This window comes from Chanodichthys erythropterus, chromosome 15 (assembly GCF_024489055.1).
Source record: "Chanodichthys erythropterus isolate Z2021 chromosome 15, ASM2448905v1, whole genome shotgun sequence".
NCBI classification, from domain to species: domain Eukaryota; kingdom Metazoa; phylum Chordata; class Actinopteri; order Cypriniformes; family Xenocyprididae; genus Chanodichthys; species Chanodichthys erythropterus.
The window spans coordinates 25,414,137-25,432,311 of NC_090235.1; the positions used below are offsets into that span (position 1 = coordinate 25,414,137).

The 18,175-nt window shown below is 36.7% G+C and overlaps 1 protein-coding gene across 4 annotated transcripts in view; it reads left to right on the forward strand.

Moving 5' to 3' along the window:
- elmo1 (engulfment and cell motility 1 (ced-12 homolog, C. elegans)) overlaps nucleotides 1-18,175 on the forward strand; it is a 100,914-nt gene that overhangs the window by 59,204 nt on the left and 23,535 nt on the right. For all 4 annotated transcript variants that reach the window (XM_067410885.1, XM_067410884.1, XM_067410887.1 and 1 more), the window contains 3 exons: nucleotides 1,792-1,896; nucleotides 4,506-4,614; nucleotides 15,311-15,447. In XM_067410885.1, the coding sequence (XP_067266986.1) occupies nucleotides 1,792-1,896; nucleotides 4,506-4,614; nucleotides 15,311-15,447 (351 nt within the window). The remainder of the gene's footprint in view (nucleotides 1-1,791; nucleotides 1,897-4,505; nucleotides 4,615-15,310; nucleotides 15,448-18,175) is intronic.

Genomic DNA, 18,175 nt, shown 5'->3' on the forward strand with positions numbered 1-18,175 from the left:
GAGCTGAAACTTCACAAACACATTCAGTAGACACCTTAGACTTATATTACATCTTTTAAAAAGGCGTTCTACGGCACCTTTAAAGTCCTGCTTTAGTCAATAATTTTATCCCTTAAAACTCATCTTTGATCACCAAAATGACACATTTAAACGTTTTTTCCTTAAAAAGAAAATATTGATGCCTTAAAATAGCTTGAATGTAACTCTACCCTTGCCTCATTTAGTATACATGGTTCTATGAATATAAAATTAGCCCCGTCTCCACTCAGCTCAGAGATCCATTCGTTGATGATCACATATTGACATATTGGTTACAAGGTAGTTTGTGACGTCAGAAACACCAGCGATTTCAAACCGTGTTTTTGAGACCTTCTTTGGTTCACTGCAGTTTTATGGAGAAAATATTCAGCAATGGCATTGACTTATGAATTTGCACATGGTTTGTCTTAAAGCACATTAAAAACACCACAAAGACATATAAACAACATTAAAAACAGGATTTTCACCACAGGGAGATTTCAGAATGTTACAAAAGATTTCCATTTCAAATAAATGTTGTTCTTTTGAATTTTGAATGAATCAAAGAATCCTAAAATAAAGTATCACGGTTTCCACAAAATAAAAGATAATACAAACACAAAAGTATAATAATATTATAATATGAAATGTTTCTTGAGCACCAAATCAGCATATTAGAATGATTGGAAGGATCATGTGACACTGAATACTGAAGTATTGATCACAGCCATCACAGGAATAATATATTAAGATGGAACACAGTTTCACAATATTATTGTTTTTACTATATTTTTGATTAAATTAATGCAGTCTTGGTGATTAGAAGAGACTTTTTTTTAAAAAATCAAACCCATTAGCAATCTTTTGACATCCTGTTGTCTCTTAATGTTTCCATTGTATGGAAAAGAGCAGTGTGAACATTGTTCAAAAGGTTTCTTTTTGTGTTCTATGGAAAAAAGAAAGTGGAACAACATGACATTAATGGCTGTAAATTATAATTTTGGGATTAGCTATTCTTTTAGCCTCACTTATGTGCTATTAACTAATCATTTAAGAAGAGGGTGCCAAAAATCATTGGTATTTCTTGCGGTTCTTTCATCACATTTGAAATGGAATGTCAAGTTGAGGATATTACATTGTGGGATACAGAATTTGGTTTTGGTTACAAACTCCTTATTTATTCCATACTAGCAAAAATTGGCTTTTTTGCACAGCACACATACTCCAAACTGCAAATGTACTAAGTTAGTATGCCATTCCAATCGTACCCTCTGTCTCTGTTTCTCTCTCTTTGTTTCTCTGTCTGTAATCAAAAACATTTTTACTCTGTGGTTCTTCTATTCAGTGCCTCAGACTCACCAGGGTCCATCCGAAAGCAAGAACTTTCAAACACGGCATAATTGGCAACCCTAAGTCCAGTCAGGCAGCCGCAGAGAGCCCTCATCCTCAAAGCCAACCATCTCGCATTTTCTGAAAAGCGCAGATTAGTTTGAAGTAGACGGTCGAGCAGGGGGAGCCGATATCGCAGTCGTAGCATTTGCAGAAGGCTTGCTGGGCCTTTGTCATCCACCGGGGATATACAGGCCTGTTTCTGAATCACGGACTCTTTCAGCAGTTTGAGCAGTGGAACCAATTTAATACTCGTCTTATCTAGACTCAACTACTCAAAATGCAATGCGAGACTCTTGGCGTGATTGCGATGCGAGTCATGGAGTCACGGCTGAAGTGTGTGTTTCCTCTCGATCATGCTTGTGTTTGTGTGTCTTTGTGTAGAATCATGTGAATCCTGCGGTGGACTTCACTCAGATTCCTCCTGGGATGCTGGCTCTGGATAACATGCTCTATTTTGCCAGGCACCATCAGGATGCTTATATCAGGGTAAGACACGCTCACTTTCCATAGGTGCTGAAATAAGAAAACACTTTTATTTATTTATAATATTATAATATTATACACTTATATTTTATTTGATTTAAAAACAGTATTTATTTATAAACTGACTAGTGCTAAATTATCAACTCTAAAGTCCAGTGTTACCTCACCACTGCAGACCTTAGTCTTTTACATTAAGTTAGGTCATATTACAGTTGGTCTATTTTGTTAATGCATGTTATTGTGAACAGTTCATCCACGTGTATCGTTTTATCATGTATCATAATATTTAATAAAAATTGGTTTAAAAAATATCCGTTTCATTTGGATGTACGTCTCATTATGGAAGAAAATATCTTTTGCTACTGATCCATTTCATCGTGACTTTAAAGGTTCAGTGTGTTGCGAATTGCAACCGATGGCTCAGTCCACCGCTCACTCCTCGCTTTCGAAGAAGCACATAGTGAAGCTACGGTGGCGAACACAGGAAAATGATGTTGTCATCTGAGACAGCAGAGAGTAGCCAGTCAAGCAATGAGAAGATTGTCCATTTAGGGCTACTGTAGAAATGTGGCAGCGCAAAATGGCAACTTCGATTTAAGGAGACCCCAGTGTATGTATGTAGAAATGGCTCATTCTAAGGTAATAAAAACATAAAGGTTCTTTATGCACCATTGAAAATATAGTTATGAATATTACATTGCATTTCTGTCAAGAGATCCTCCTAAATATTACACACTGGACCTTTAAATCCATTAAACTACCAGCCAATTGGTTTATTTATCTTCCTTTTTAATCTCATTTATTTTACAGTTTGTGGAAGAGAAATGGAACTCTAAATGAAAGATCTGATTTTGTGTCTGTTTTCTTTGCTGTTGTTGCTAAAACTTTTTTCTCTCAGGGCTTGATGCTTACTTTTTTCCCAAGGAGAACATAAGCTCCTAAGTTGAAAGGTATAGGAGCGCATTAAAAAACTTCAGGAATGCAACAAAAATGTATCAAATAATGCATTTTTCCTTAATAAAGGGATACAAGAAGACAATTACAAGCAAAATGATTTAATTTATACACAATAGTTAAATAAAATACCAATATTAATCAGAAAAAAATGAATTAATAATGTGGGACTGTTAATTATGAACACACCAGGACTGTTATATTGAAATGTCTATGCTTTAATATTGCTGGCTGCTCATTCAGAAAGATGAGGGAGATAAAATATGCACTCTCGCAACAATCTACAGCATATATTACAATATAAACTTGTATAACTTCATAAAGTTAACATTGTTATAATTAATCAACAGCACCTCATAAGCAATCTGTTGGCATAAATGTGCAGTATTCAATGAATACAAACTGCTCTGAAGCCTCATTTTTACTTAAAATGTGCAGCGCTGATATTTATTTCAGCCTTTTGATGTTTTATGACCACATTAGGCTGTATCGCAATTCCTGTTTTTCTGTCCCCGCATTTATGACCTATTAAAATGATAATTAAGATGTTTGCTATACCAGTTAAGATATTTAAGACTTTTTATGACCTTTAAATATCATAAAACTATCATTAAAAAAATTAAACTTTTTAAAGACCTGCTAGAATTTTTTTTTTTTATTATTTGCACATGCTCTTAAATGCATTTTACAGTTTGCACTTATATTTTAGTCACAAGTGATACTTGCACTGCCAAGCCTGTCTGTTATTCTCCTCTAAAATGCATCATCCATCACCCCTCTATTCGTACTCATAGACCCAGTAAGGACATTGAAGTGGTGGTGAATGAGGACATTCCTTGTCTCCTCACATTACTCTTTAACAATATTATTCCACTTCACTGCCCTCTGCAACTGTGTGCTGTGACTCTGCTGCTCATCACAGTTCTCATACCCTGATAAACACTAAAATACACTCAGTACTCAAACAGTGCCCAAACACTTAGCAGTATAAAGACACTTTTGTGGCCCCCCTCATCACAGTATCTGGGACTGACAACAGCTCCTCCCGCACTGAAATACAGCTTACAAACTTGTATGGTGTTATTTTTGTTATTTCTAGCAATAAACAGTAAATAAACATCCAAATAAAGAAAAATAAAAAATTTAAATAATTGGACTTTCTTGCTTCTGTCAAACAAGTTATTTTCGAGAATGTTTTTGTCTGTACTCTGTCAGTGCAGTCCAAAACAACATTCTTCAAAATATCTTTTGTATTCTGCAGAAAAATAAGACTTGGGCGAACTATCCATTTAAATAAAATAAAATAACTTGGTCAGAATGAGTAACAATATTGAATGACTGGGAAACATTGTGTCATAAATGACAGAAAATTCCACCAATAGCATGGAAAGTGATTATTAAGTGAAAATGGAACGGGATTACTTATTTTGTTTTTCTGTGAGAATAACCCAGGTTTTTTTCATGGGTGTCACAATTTTAATAAATATTACGTTATTTTTTTAAATTGAGAAAATAATTTCTAACTAGGTTGCACACAAAAATTAAAAGTAGTTTGTGACGTTCATGTAGTTTTTTCTTTCTACAAAGCATTTTGCTTTAACAGATTGATAGACACAATTTTGGCATTCCTGCCTTTTAATTCTGTGTGTATGTTACAGATTGTACTGGAGAACAGCAGTCGTGAGGATAAACACGAGTGTCCATTCGGTCGCAGTAGCATTGAACTGACGAAGATGCTGTGTGAGATTCTCAAAGTCGGAGAACTTCGTAAGTGCCATTATTTTAAAACCTTACCATTGACATGTGCCAGATGTCTTCATCAAGTTTCTTTTTTGAAAGAATTATTTTTGTTGTTTTTTTTGTCACACATGTTGAGACTGAACAGTTGCAAGCAGTGAAGATAAAAGGCAACATTAGACTTTATAATTGTAGAGGAGTTCATAATGAAGTGCCTAATGTTTGCCCTCTTCCACCTCTGCAGTGTCTGAGCTTTTAAGACTTGCTTTTATGTCCTGAAATTGAGGCTGCAACAATTGACGATGTCTGACCCGAGCTAATGCATGAGGATTTAGACTAGCGTGACTCAAGCTCAACGTAGGACTCTTGGTTAGGTTGTTTCGACCTTGCACATAGAGAAAAGTGTAATGGAAAGTGGCAGAGATATATGGAGGTGAGCATTCTGCTTATCAATTCCTGTGTGCTCATTTTAATTTGGTTTTAAACCATTAAAGTACAGAAAGACGCGAAAGAGAACTTAATTCTGCACTCACACGCTGTTTTCTGTGCTGGGCACATCCAGAGCACCCACACAGAAAGCCGCCTCTCATATAGTGCACGAAAACTGAATTAAGTACAAAAGTATGTAAAAATGTCGTTGTAAACACAGTTGATTATGTCTTAAGTGAATGTAAACAGCTAAGAAAGAAAATGCATGTGTAAGAGTATTTTGAATCGTGCATTAAGTCTTAAAGTGACAGCAGCCTAATAAATCTGCTGCTGTCTGTGTCATTACTGTTATTTAAAAAGCAAAAGTTAGCTGTTTTTTAGGCTGCTGATTTTTGTTCATGGAAATCTGCTGCAACAATGTTTTGCAAAAAGACAGAATAAATATGTTTAATATCTATGTTTGACACTTTTTACCATATTAGAATCAAATCTATAAGAATAGGAATGAATAAGCGGAATTGGAATTGAAATCGCTAAAATTCCAACAATACCCAACCCTAGTGTTTTCGGTGGTTGCTAGGTGATTCCATACTGTCAAAGAGCCCATTCCCATGACATTCTGGTCCTTATGCTGCGTTCAAACCAGACGCGACTTGCGCGAATAAATCGCACTATTCGCGCGTAGTTGGACGCTTGAACATTTTGAGTTTACTCGCTTCATTCGCACGTGAAATCCCTTCACAACAGACGCGAATTCGCGTCATGAGAGGGTCTCTCCCGCTCCTTTATGTGTCCCAGACTCTCCCACTGCTTTCTGCACACTTCAATTGGTCATCTTTAGTTGGCTTGTAGTCTTAAAATATATAATATAATATAATATAATATAATATAATATAATATAATATAATATAATATAATATAATATAATATAATATAATATAATATAATATAATATAATATAATATAATATAATATAGCTGTAACTGAGTAAAGACCGTTTTTTACAACTTATCAGATTGTCCGACCTCCTCACTCACTTTCTTTCAAACACGATCCTTTTTATTTCTGTTTCTATAAATGTATGAAGATTTACAGCGACGATGATTTTGTCCTCCATTGTTGTTTCGAAATTCTGCCTCAGCTCGCTACGTCACGTCACTACTAGAGCAAGCTCCTGATTGGTTAACGCAGCACGGAAATTCACCAAAGTTCAGATTTTTCAACTTGCGCAATTCGCGCGAATCGCGCCGCAGGATGTCAATTCGCGTCTTTGCATTGACTTAACATGTAAATCACTCGCGCATGATTGGTAGTTTTATTTGTGTCCAGTGCACAACCAGTTAAACTAAATAATTAAAAGTTAGTTTTTCCTAAACCCTGAACTTTAAATCTAATCTGAATTAAAAAGATGATTTCATAATAATAATAATAATAATAAGTATTATAAATAAATAAATCCATCTACTCACTGTAAAGAAATTTTCTAGTGATATTTTATTTGGATAACAGTTTCTGCCCCCACATCTGTAAATTGTACCCCAGGGCTGGTCTTAGACAAAGAATCTCCTTTTCATCCTTCTCTGGAGTGCTGAAGAATCACAAAAAACTGTAAATCCATTGCTATATTCAGTCACGCACCATTTAATGTGGCACAGTTGGAGTGATTCATCACATTTATTAAGCACAATATTGAGAGAGTAATGAGCAGCCAGCAAAGCATTTTATTGTTTAAAAACTCCATTTGGTATTCTGATTCAAGTTAGCAGGTTATTTGCACAACCTCACTGACAGCTATTGGGTGTTATTGAACGGCAAGTATATTCTCAGTGGAGATTGCTCCACCATCCTGTCATCGGAAACGTAATTAAATGAACTTGCTGAGAAAGCTTAATGTAATTCCTCATTTAAAAAGTAATACGTGCCTTTTAAAGCAATGGCTGAGCCAGGACACTGCTGTTTTAACTAGGAGAAGAACACTTTCTCATACTCTTTTAATAAGTTTCCATTTGGCAGATTCTTTTGTTCAAAGCAATTTATATGGACTTAAGTCAGGGTACATGCCATGTTTGATTTGATGTGGTCGTGCAGGATGTAGAATGGCTTGTTTTGATATATTTTTACCTACTATGCCATACTACTCACTATACTCTTCTCATTTGGTGTCTTTTACAAATAGATCTTATTTTGATGCATATGACTCACTTTGATTTCCTAACTTCAGCAGTGATGGGCCAGTTTGTGCCGTGCCCTCACCAATCCAGGAAGAGGTCTAAGCCATGTCACACCTGTGAAAGCTCTGGAGACCGTAACAGTGTTGCAGATGATTGCTCATTTTATGTTAATAAGAGTTTCCCAACACTTGTTTTAGCTTTCAGGCCATCATTTCCCTTTAATTATGCTGGCATGGTACACTGTTGTGGGGCAAACAATTCTTCCTCAACCATCCATCTCTTAATACCGTCAATTTGACCCTACCGGTGACAGATTTTTTTTAATGGCATTTCCCACATCACATTTAAATATGTTTTATCTAGCTGTGGTACAAGAGTTTCTGTTCGACCGGCACTTCCGTCAGCATTCATGAATTATTTATGAGGAATCCAGGTGTCCCTGCTTCACCTCCTCTCAAGAGAAGTGCTGAAAGTTTTATAGCTGTCCATGTTTTTCCTGCAAAAGCTTTAATGGAATCTGCGGTGGTCAGACGCCACGCAATGGCTTCCTATTTCAGCCTTTAAAAAGGTGTATCTAATATTTATGAGGAGAATCAAAATGGCTACTGGCAAAAATGTCCTTGCTTATGGATTTAAGGTGTTATTGGACTTTTACAGAGGGAAGAGAGTTACGTATTTCCATCTTATGACTGAAATAACTAACTGATGACTCAAAACTGTGAATAATTTGGCTAACTATAGAGTTTAAATGTACTAACTGTACCAAAAACTATATAGTAAATATATGCGAACTAGCACATTTTCCTCATCTTTGGGAAGAAACTTGTTACAAAAATCAATTTTACATAGCATCTAATCAGGATTGTTTTTGTCACATATTGATGTTAAGCAAATGCCCTAAAAATGACATTTTACATTTATCTAAAGCCAACTAGAGTTGCATTCGCAATGTAAAACAATAGTTTTTTTTATTTTAAAACATTTTATTCCTTTGAAAGCAAAGATGAATTTTCAGCAGCCATTACTTAATCATTATAATATGCTGATTTGGAAGTAAAGGAATATTTGTATTATTATCAATGTTGAAAACAACTGCTAAGTTAAACATTATTACAGTTTTATTCTGCATTCTAAGATAAATCATAATTATTTTATTCTATTTATTGCACACATCAAATGTATGTCTGGACCACATGTGTGCCATGAGAGTTGGATTGCAAATTCGGACCTTATTTTGTATTATGATTTGCAAAACTATCACAATGAGCATGTCACAGTCAGATCACCTGGAGGTCCATGGCTTTTGATTTCATTAATACACCCACGAGCATCGATGATCCTCAGCTCCCCGCAGACAAACAGCATCAGGAATGGGCTTGTCTGTAACGGTCCGTATTATCTCACACCTCGAAGATGATGTTCTTGACATCCCTGCTGCTCAATCATGAGCTCCCTACTGAGATATGGCACACTTTTAAGACGGGCACATGGCACCATGCCTGGGCAAGCCTGTGTAATGCCTCAGGGATCAACTTTAAGTCCGTGGATGAAACCAGACCGTTCTTCTGTTTGCTCTAGTTGCTACCGAAATGCAGTGGAAGAAAATATACAATGGGTAAAAAAGTGCTCCTTTCTGCATATTGACAGAAAGGAGCTCCCGCATGTCTTGTTAACCACTGAAGTTTTTGTTTAGTGGGAAATGTTCTCATAGGAACATCTTCTGCTTCAGTACTCAGTGAGGCTCTTTTTCTCCTCTGTACAGAAGTTAGTGGATATGGATGTCTGTATTGACAGGCCGTACTATTGGAGTTCTTCAATTTCACTTCAGCTGCACTCTGTAATAAGACCACTTTTGGCACAATGCACAAATGCTGACAAAAATGCACACAGTGTGGGCAATTACATGGAGTGAACGATGGACGCTAGAGAGCTAAGTTGAGTTAAATAGGAATTTACACTGCCTTTGAAGTGATCCCTGCGGCTGATTCAGATTATAAGGTCCCATTAGCAGCTCAAAGAGGTTCAAAAGAACCACTTACATGCAGTATTTTATCTAGTTGAAGTCAAGAATAGTTGAAAACAGGGGTCTTGAAGCATTTTGAGGCCGAAAACCACTTTGTGAATAGATAGGCGGTGCAGAGAATCCTTGTATTGGGTGTTACATTTTAAGCCTGGCCTTTAATAATGTGTATATACCATATCATTGTATTAACACACTTTGTTTTGATGTTTACATTGCAGAGCCATTAGAATATAATTTAAACTTAATTTATTACATTTTAATGTGGAAGGGACAATGAAACATTTCTTTAGCTTTTTAACTAAGAAGCTGAATATTATCTTCTTAACTTTGGTTGAAATTAAATTAGAAGCATAGTTAATCCAAAAATTTAATTGGTCATGTAATTCTTTCTATCACTATCATGTTGTTTTAAACCTGTATTATAGTTATTCTTGGACAACATTGCCTTTCATTGAATGGACAAAAAATGTTGGGTTTCCATGTTTTATGTGGATTTTCCATAGATATAATGATTTTTAAACTATACAAACTGTATATTCTATCTCCTAACCCCTAAACACAAAACCCACAGAAAACGTTCTGCATTTCTGCATTTTCAAAAAACATAATTTAGTGTGATTTATAAGCTGTTTTCCTCCATATGGACCAAAAAATGTCCCCACAAGGTCAAAGATTTCTGGTATTACTATCATAAATGCTGGGAATACCTGAACCGCACATCACACTCGCACACAAATTTTAAAATATCTATAAAGTCATACTGGTTTGGGTGAACTATACCTTTAAATATTGTATTTGTATTTAACTCATATTTTCACAGAAATATTTCATTTAAATCCAGCAATAATTGGTGAACCACCTGCATTAATGCCATAGATTCCCTGTAGAAGTTAAGCTTAAAGTTGTCCGTTCTTTGAGACGACAATTGGATGGTTCATTTCTGAAAACTGTATGAAATGTCAGACTGCTGGGAGGTCTTTTCAGGATAGAATGAATAGATAAAAAATTGATTAAAAAAAGATAAGACGGCTGTGCCATTGGTGTGGTCAAGCTTTCTCATGCAAAATAGATGAGTGAACAGATGTAGCTGCTGTCAGCATCTCACCCACATTCAAACACAGAGGTGCAGGTCCAGTAGAACATCTGCTGTGCTTATATTACACAGCAAGATAGGTATGTGTGTGATGAAATAGATGCTAGTCATGTTTATCTACAAAGGAAATCAATAGTCTGTGTATTGAAGTGCATGTATGATAGTTTGTGGATTGACAAGCATTTATGATAGTGGATTGATGTGTGTATTATAATTTGTTGACATGCATATTATAATTTGTGGATTGAAGTGCGTTTATGAATGTTTGTGGATAGACGTTTGAGTATGAGACAAGTGAACAGATTGGCAGCGGTCTCATCTGCCATGTATCATCAGTTGTTTACATCATGTTGGCAAACCTGCCCCAAGTAATACTTCTCCTTGAATTCTCCTGCTTATTCTCCTGCCTCAATTCCCCAACATTTACTTATAGAGATTCACCAACAAAAAGCCTGATGTATCAGAGATGAAACTAAACAAAAACTTTACAAAAATGTATATTTTGTCTAAAGTTTCAATAAATTATTTTTCTGACTAATAATCCATATGTCAGACTTTACAGGGTCAGAAGTAAATTTCAAGTCTTGAGAAGTTATATGATAGTTTCTTTTTTGGCAGAACCAATGTAGTATGGCTTTCCAGATTTTTTTGGACTTAATTTCCCTCTGGAGATGTCACAGGGTGTACTTTGTCTAATGGCAATGATTATTTCATTCTCCGTGTCTTGAAGAGTATTCCCTCTGCATTTGAAAGCCAGGGTGGCATCACTGTAGATTCGTCAGTTCATCAGAGCTCTTGCCTCGAAGATGACCTCTCACAGCTGTCATCTCATCTTGACGTCTCACTGTGTGAGGTTTGAATATCATCCTTGGGGCTTTAAGCCTTGTACTTGCTTTTTTAGTTTGTTCGTTGTTTTCTTCCCCTAAGATGCTTCTTGTCTTCCATAATTATCTGTGGCAGAACATCAAGATGTGAGATGATCATGTCAGATTTTGAGAGGTGCAAGGGTGGCCAAGGCATCTATCTGCCAGTCCTACAATCCTATGACCTTCTTGTAAATGCACAAGGATATGGACATATGGGCAAAATTCCTGGGCAGATTCCTAGTATGTGGGAAGATCATATGTCTGCATTAAAGACCACCCAGACAAGTCTCTGCAGAGCCTGTACTCCAGAGGATAAGGCTTCCTAGCTCAAGTTGTGGAAGCTCCAGATTCTCAAAGATGAACCATTGTTCAATCATCAAACTGCTCAGAGTTCAGTCTACCTCATGCAACTTGTATGAAGTGGTCACATATAGGGTTGTCAAAAGTACCAAGTCTGTACTGAAATGTAAAAAATGTGACGATACCGGAATTTCCCCCTTAGGATTTTGAGCGCTGTTCTTAAACACCTCTGATTGGCCATTGTATTCATGCTCTCAACAGATGTGTCTAATATATCTGCTGATAGACTGATCCGCTGATATACGCCTGCTTTTAAATGTACCCGCGTGTAACTGTGTAAGTGCTCGATGAAGAGCGTCAAAGATGTCTATTTACAACATGTTTTTTAAGCGTTGATCATTGTAGCCAATCACAGACATATCTGTTGAGTACGTGAACACAATGGCCAAACAGAGGTGTTTAAGAGTCTGCTCAACAGTGCTCAAAAATGCTGTTATCGTCAATTTTTTTAAACTTCAGTACTGACTTGGTACCGGAGTCAATACTTTTGACAACTCTAGCCGCATGTGTCCTCTACGGCAGTGTCTTTTATACAGACTTCAGACCACATGGCTTGTCCTTTTTGTTGGCCTGCCGTAGATGATTTACTTCTGCATATTGTGGCTCGTCATTTGACTTGAGGGATCAACAGATTGCCACACCATTATATCATTTTTCTATAACAATACACAAGTTGAAGTCAAAGAGTTTGCTGTAGTTAGTTTCCATGTGATGAGTCTTGAAAATCCTGCATGTACTGTATGGATTGATGTGATTATTTTCAATGATGGGAAATAAAAGTAACAATATATTGATCCTAAAACCACTTTTGTAAAGCCAATTGTAAAATCAATTGGCAGGCCTATTGAAGGATTCCATGAGAAAAGCCATGAGAGGAATCATAACTACATTGAATGCTGGTATGATGCTGATTCATGGCAGGCTCATGGAAGGGAGTACAAGAGGTCGGATGTGACTGTGCTGACGGATTAAGGTCATGCAACAGGTTTTAATGCTTTTCTGACAGTGCTTCTGCTTACCCAAATAACCAGTTGACATGTTGAATTGTAAGCTATTTACACTGAAGCTTTGCACTGTGCTGTGGTTGTTAGCTGGAGGGCATAAAGCCCATGTTAATACTCACACCATGCACATAATGCCTCCTCAGTTATGTGTCAGTCATGAGAAACTGACTAATATGATGTAATGATGATGTAATCGTGCTTTTGAGTGTGGACATAATTGATACAATGAGGTCTATAATAGCTGCACAAACATTCCCTTTGTTTGGCAGGTGCAGGATCCCTGGAAGTATGTGATTGAATTCTGCCATTTTTTCATCATGGCAACTTTTTGAGCCAATCAGTTGCAGTATGACTAATCACTTTGAAACTGCATTGAATTAAATTAAATGTTGTTAAAATTCAAAGTGTTGTATACAATGTGTGTGTATGCATATATTTGCAGAAATTCCCTTGACTTCTATATAAATAGGAAAATATTGTGTTAATCACACCACTTTGAAGATAAAAGGTCAGAAAGATCTTTTCAGGATCCTTTAGTTACAATATGAGAGAACATCCTGGTTTAATGAGATTCCTCCATTTAGCGTGACTGCCACCTAGACTTTTAGAGTTGCATCAGACTGTTAATACTGTCCAAACCTGTGAGCTCAGGGCTTAGGCGAGAGCCAAAGTGACTCTGACATTTTATTCCTCAGCAGGTGGGTGTTGATAGTGCTGCTCTCCCCTTCAGCACACCCTTGAACTCCTCTGACTTTTGAAGGAGAAGGAAACTATTACAATGAATCAGTTGGAGCCATCCCAAAGGACCAGGCTCTGTGGCTTGGACGGTTGGGTGGATTGAGCCTCAGATTGACCGATCAGATGACGTCACTCTCAATGAAAGCCCCATTACGCCTTCAGGCATCATTCATTATGCTGTGAAGTTTCAATTTTGACCAAGCCAATGCAATTACAGGCCCTCTGCAGGGGCTTTGGCAGTTCTCTGAAGCTTCAATTCCCCTAAATGAGAATCTCAAACAGTGGCTCTCATTCAAAGCATCATTCCACTCGAGTAGTGTTTGTATTAAAGTGGCGTAGCTGACACACACAGGTGCGTGCTGCCTCAGGGTGAAAGCCTCACTTTCATTTTCACCTTGACTGCTGCTGTTTATGAACACCTTCAGTTTTTATAGCGCTCACCCAGACTTTAATTTCCCACGCAGCCATTCTGATTTGATTCAGGCTTTTTTTATAAAGCACTAATCTCACACGATAGATCATCACAGAGCTCTCATTCCGTAATCCTGCTTTAGTAATATCCCGGGGGGGGAATCTTTGAGGATCATTTATGAAGTGGTGAGATGAAGAGCAAGTCTCTCTCTTATCGTTCTTATGATGGTAATCAGCCAACATCACATCAATCTATATGCTGTCTGTACATTGCTGTTATGTAATGTGTTGTGTGCTTGTAAGCCTAGTAAGAGGCTAAAGTCAAGAACTCCAAGAACCTTTAAGACCCAGGCCAATATCAGACCCCAGAGACTCTGACCAAGATTAGACCCCTTTAGACCTGCCAGTCCAAAAAGCATCTTATGAACTGAAAAAGAGAAATGCTGAATTTATTGACTGTAAAATGAGACCCAGATCTACTTGCATTCATTTAGCAGATGCTTTTATTCAAAGTGACGAAGACATAAGGGATACAAAATGCAAAGATAAGAAGTTTCAGAAATACTCAGAAAAGAACAAAAGGATGGTATACCATGAGACAATAGAAAAAGAATGAAGAGGGGTTCTTTATAAGAAAGTTTTCAGAGAAAGTGCCTTAACAGTTGTAAGTCAGTGTTCACAGAAGAGTCTTTAGGCATTTTTGAGAGGAACTTGTGATTCAGCTGTTCTATTGGGAAGATTCAGACCTGAAACTGTAAAGGTGGTGACAAAAGCCAACTGTTGTCAAATCAGAAAAGCTAGGAATGTGAATATACAAAAAAAGAGTCTCAATCTCACTCACCAACTAGTGCCATCGGTGCAGAACACATTGCAAAAACTTGGCCGACAGATGCTCAACAACAGTTTCAAAACTCAGACCAGACCGAGAAACTAAGTAATGAAATCCAGAGAAGGACCACATTTGTGTAAACTTGAGATCCCAAAACCAAGACCACAAAATCAATACCCTAACTCTGAAGTCTGTGGAGTTCACAAGTTTAATGTAACACAAAGTAGTACAACATGATGTCAGTCCTTTTTGGTGAGGATTGAAAGAGGTTCTTGAGAATCTCAAAGGTTTTTTTTGAATTTCTAAATCAAGACCAGTGACTGGCTGGCAAGGGAATGCATTGAAAGAAAACACAGCTATAAAATTGCCATTTTTAACCGACTGTTCACATTCACTTCAAATGTGTAGGTGTCCTGAGAGCCAAGCGCATGCTTCTCATGCTTGAGAATAATCGTCTGCTCTGCCAAGAGGCTCTTTCAGAGAGATGCGTCGTGAGGTAGCACCATTCGTTCCCAGCAATATCTGATGTATCAATGCATGAGCAGTCCACGTGAGAAGCTGAGGCTGGCTAAGAAAACGGACACGTGAGCCTCCTTAAAAGTTCGTGCTCAAAGTCCCAGTTGGAAAGTCAGAAGTTCTCTTGAGACTCCAGTGCAGATCAACCTAAATATAGGGCATTGCTTTGTCATTCGATATGGATATTGATGCTTTACCTGATAAATCAACTTTCCTCAGGTGGATTGGGTTGCGATATTTAACGAATGAACAAAACGCTCAATTTGTCCCATGTGTTTGTTCACAGCTAGCGAGAACTGCCATGACTTCCACCCCATGTTTTTCACCCATGACCGTTCCTTTGAGGAGTTCTTCTGCAACTGTATCCAACTCCTCAACAAAACCTGGAAAGAGATGAGAGCCACTTCTGAAGACTTCAATAAGGTGAGAGCAGCCCTTTTGATGGAGACCCTGCACCTGTGTCTAATTCTACATCAGTCTCCCACTTCCTCAAGTTCTTTTGCTCATTCTTTTTCTCTTACTTGAGTTTTGTGGTGTTCTCTCATCTTCTTCTCACATTAGTGGTCAACCAATATGGGTTTGTGATTGGCCAATGCTATAATGTTGTCATGATACCAAAATTTCAGTAGTGGATAACAATATCAGTAAAATTAGTAAAAAACCATAGCTAAATCTAGTATGCTACTGAACACAGCCCTTAAATTGTATTAGTAATATATTACCATATCGGCCAATCAAGCTCTTTATCAGATAATTAGTCTATCACTACTTCACACTACTTGGAAACGCAGGACTTTTGCAGGGGGATGATGGTTGTTCCAAGCTTTAGCCGGAGACAATCTTTTTTTTTTTTCTGGTAAAAGAGGCGGTTGAGATTTGCTAGGCTGTTGTTTGTGTAATTATGATAATCACACAGAAAACTTGTCCCCGAGTTGTAGCATAGAATAAAAGACCATCTTGTGTATAGCTGTATATTTGAGCTTAATTAAGATTCATGGACATGAAAAATCATTTTTAAAATATCTCCCTGGAGCATGTCTCCCTGGACACTGTGATTAAATTCATCATCCTTTGTTTTCTTACATGAGCAGCACATCTGAGAAAACTTGCTCGCTTTTGCCCCTCGTCTGTATTCCTGCCTCATTATAAATAGACTTGCTGAATATAGAGATAAAACTGCTGTTTAATCTGGTGATCAGAACTTCCAATTCTTTCTTTCTGACAGACATGGAAATAGTCTCTGTCTTGAACTTTACAGGAGGGATGAAAAGTTGCTGTTGGTAGATTTATTTTAGTCAGGTTCTTTTGATGGCAGCGAGAAGGTTGAGGTCGTGAAATGCACTAATCAAAACTTTAGTCCTCTCAAGCTGTTATTTTTCATAGAATGACTTTTGCATTAGTGGTTTGTGATGCTTGCCTGTATTCCCTCCAAATATATAACCATCACATAGGATAATAAGACAATCACGTCATCAGCAGAATGACTGTATGTGATTTCTCCCACTAAATATGAAGTCATGGCAGTGGGAGTTGTATAGTCAATCCTTTTTCTTTTCAGAGAAAAAAAAAATAGTCTAACACCTAAGTCTTGACATCCCTGGGTTGTGTTTCCTTGTCATGTGTGGACACAATCCTGATCGAACTGAAGAAGATTAGACCCACCTCTCCACCCACCTTTGTGGGAACTTAATACAGACTTAGAGGAATAACTCTGAGCTTCATTGTTCAGATGTCGCCTTCTCAAGTAGACGTAACTTTGGCATTGTTTTGAAATTAAAGTATTATAGTGTCTTAAATGTTTAAGAGACTGTTGTTAATTACATGTTGGTCTTTTGTCCCTCCAGTAAAAAAATAAATAAAAACTCTTTAAGCCTTATAGAATACTCACTTCTAATAAAGTAGTATAAACTTTATAACACCTCATTGCCCCAGTTTAATATATGCTACATGTTTTCTCAGAGGAGGTAAGTACATATTTTTGTAAGGTTCAAAGATAGGCAAAGTTTTATTTATTTTTTTGCCTCCCTTGAGCTCATTGCACTTTCGTTGAGATCTTAAAGCATGGCTTGAAGCCAGTTTTACCTTTGCATTGATATTTTAACTTTCTTTTATTTTTTTTATTAAATTGTTGTTGTTATTATTATTTTATATTATTATTTTAACAAAAATACATTCTAAGTGAGGAATAATGTATAATCACATTTTGTAAATGTACATAATCCTTGTACATTATTTCACATGCAAAAAAAAAAGAATCCTGAAAAAAAAAAAAGTACAAAACTGTTTTCAGCATTAATAATAATAATACATTTTTATTTAGCAGCAAATCAGCATATTAGAATGATTTCTGAAGGATCATGTGACTCTGAGGACTGGAGTAATGATGCTGAAAATTCAGCTTTACATCACAGGAATAAGCTGCACTTTAAAATATATTTAAATAGAATTTTTTTGTATTTTTAATCCTATAAATGCAGCCTTGGTGAGCATAAGAGACATCTTTGAAACACATTAAAAATCTTACAGACCCCAAACTATTATATAAACTATAATATACAGTGGCATGAAAAAGTATGTGAACCCCTTGCAGAATCTGTGAAAATGAGAATTATTTTAATAAAATAAGAGGGATAATAAAAAATGCATGTTATTTTTTGTTTAGCACTGTCCTGAGTAAGATATTTTACATAAAAGATGTTTGCATTTAGTTCACAAGACAAAACAATAGCTGAATATATTAAAATAACCCCATTCATAAGTATGTGAACCATTGATTCTCAATACTGTGTGTGGTTACCTGATGATCCACGACTGTTTTTATGTTTTGTGATGGTTGTTCATGAGTCTCTTGTTTGTCCTGAGCAGTTAAACTGAGCTCTGTTCTTCAGAAAAATCCTCCAGCTCCTGCAGATTCATCAGTTTTCAAGCATTTTTACATATTTGAACCCTTTCCAGCAGTGACTGTATGATTTTAAGATTCATCTTTTCACACTGAGGACAACTGAGGGACTCAAACTCAACTATTAAAAAAGGTTCAAACGTTCACTGATGCTCCAGAAGGAAACACGATGCATTAAGAGCAGAGGGGTGAAAACTTTTTAATTCAAATATCAAGGTAAATTGTACTTAATTTTTCTGCCGGGAAACATGC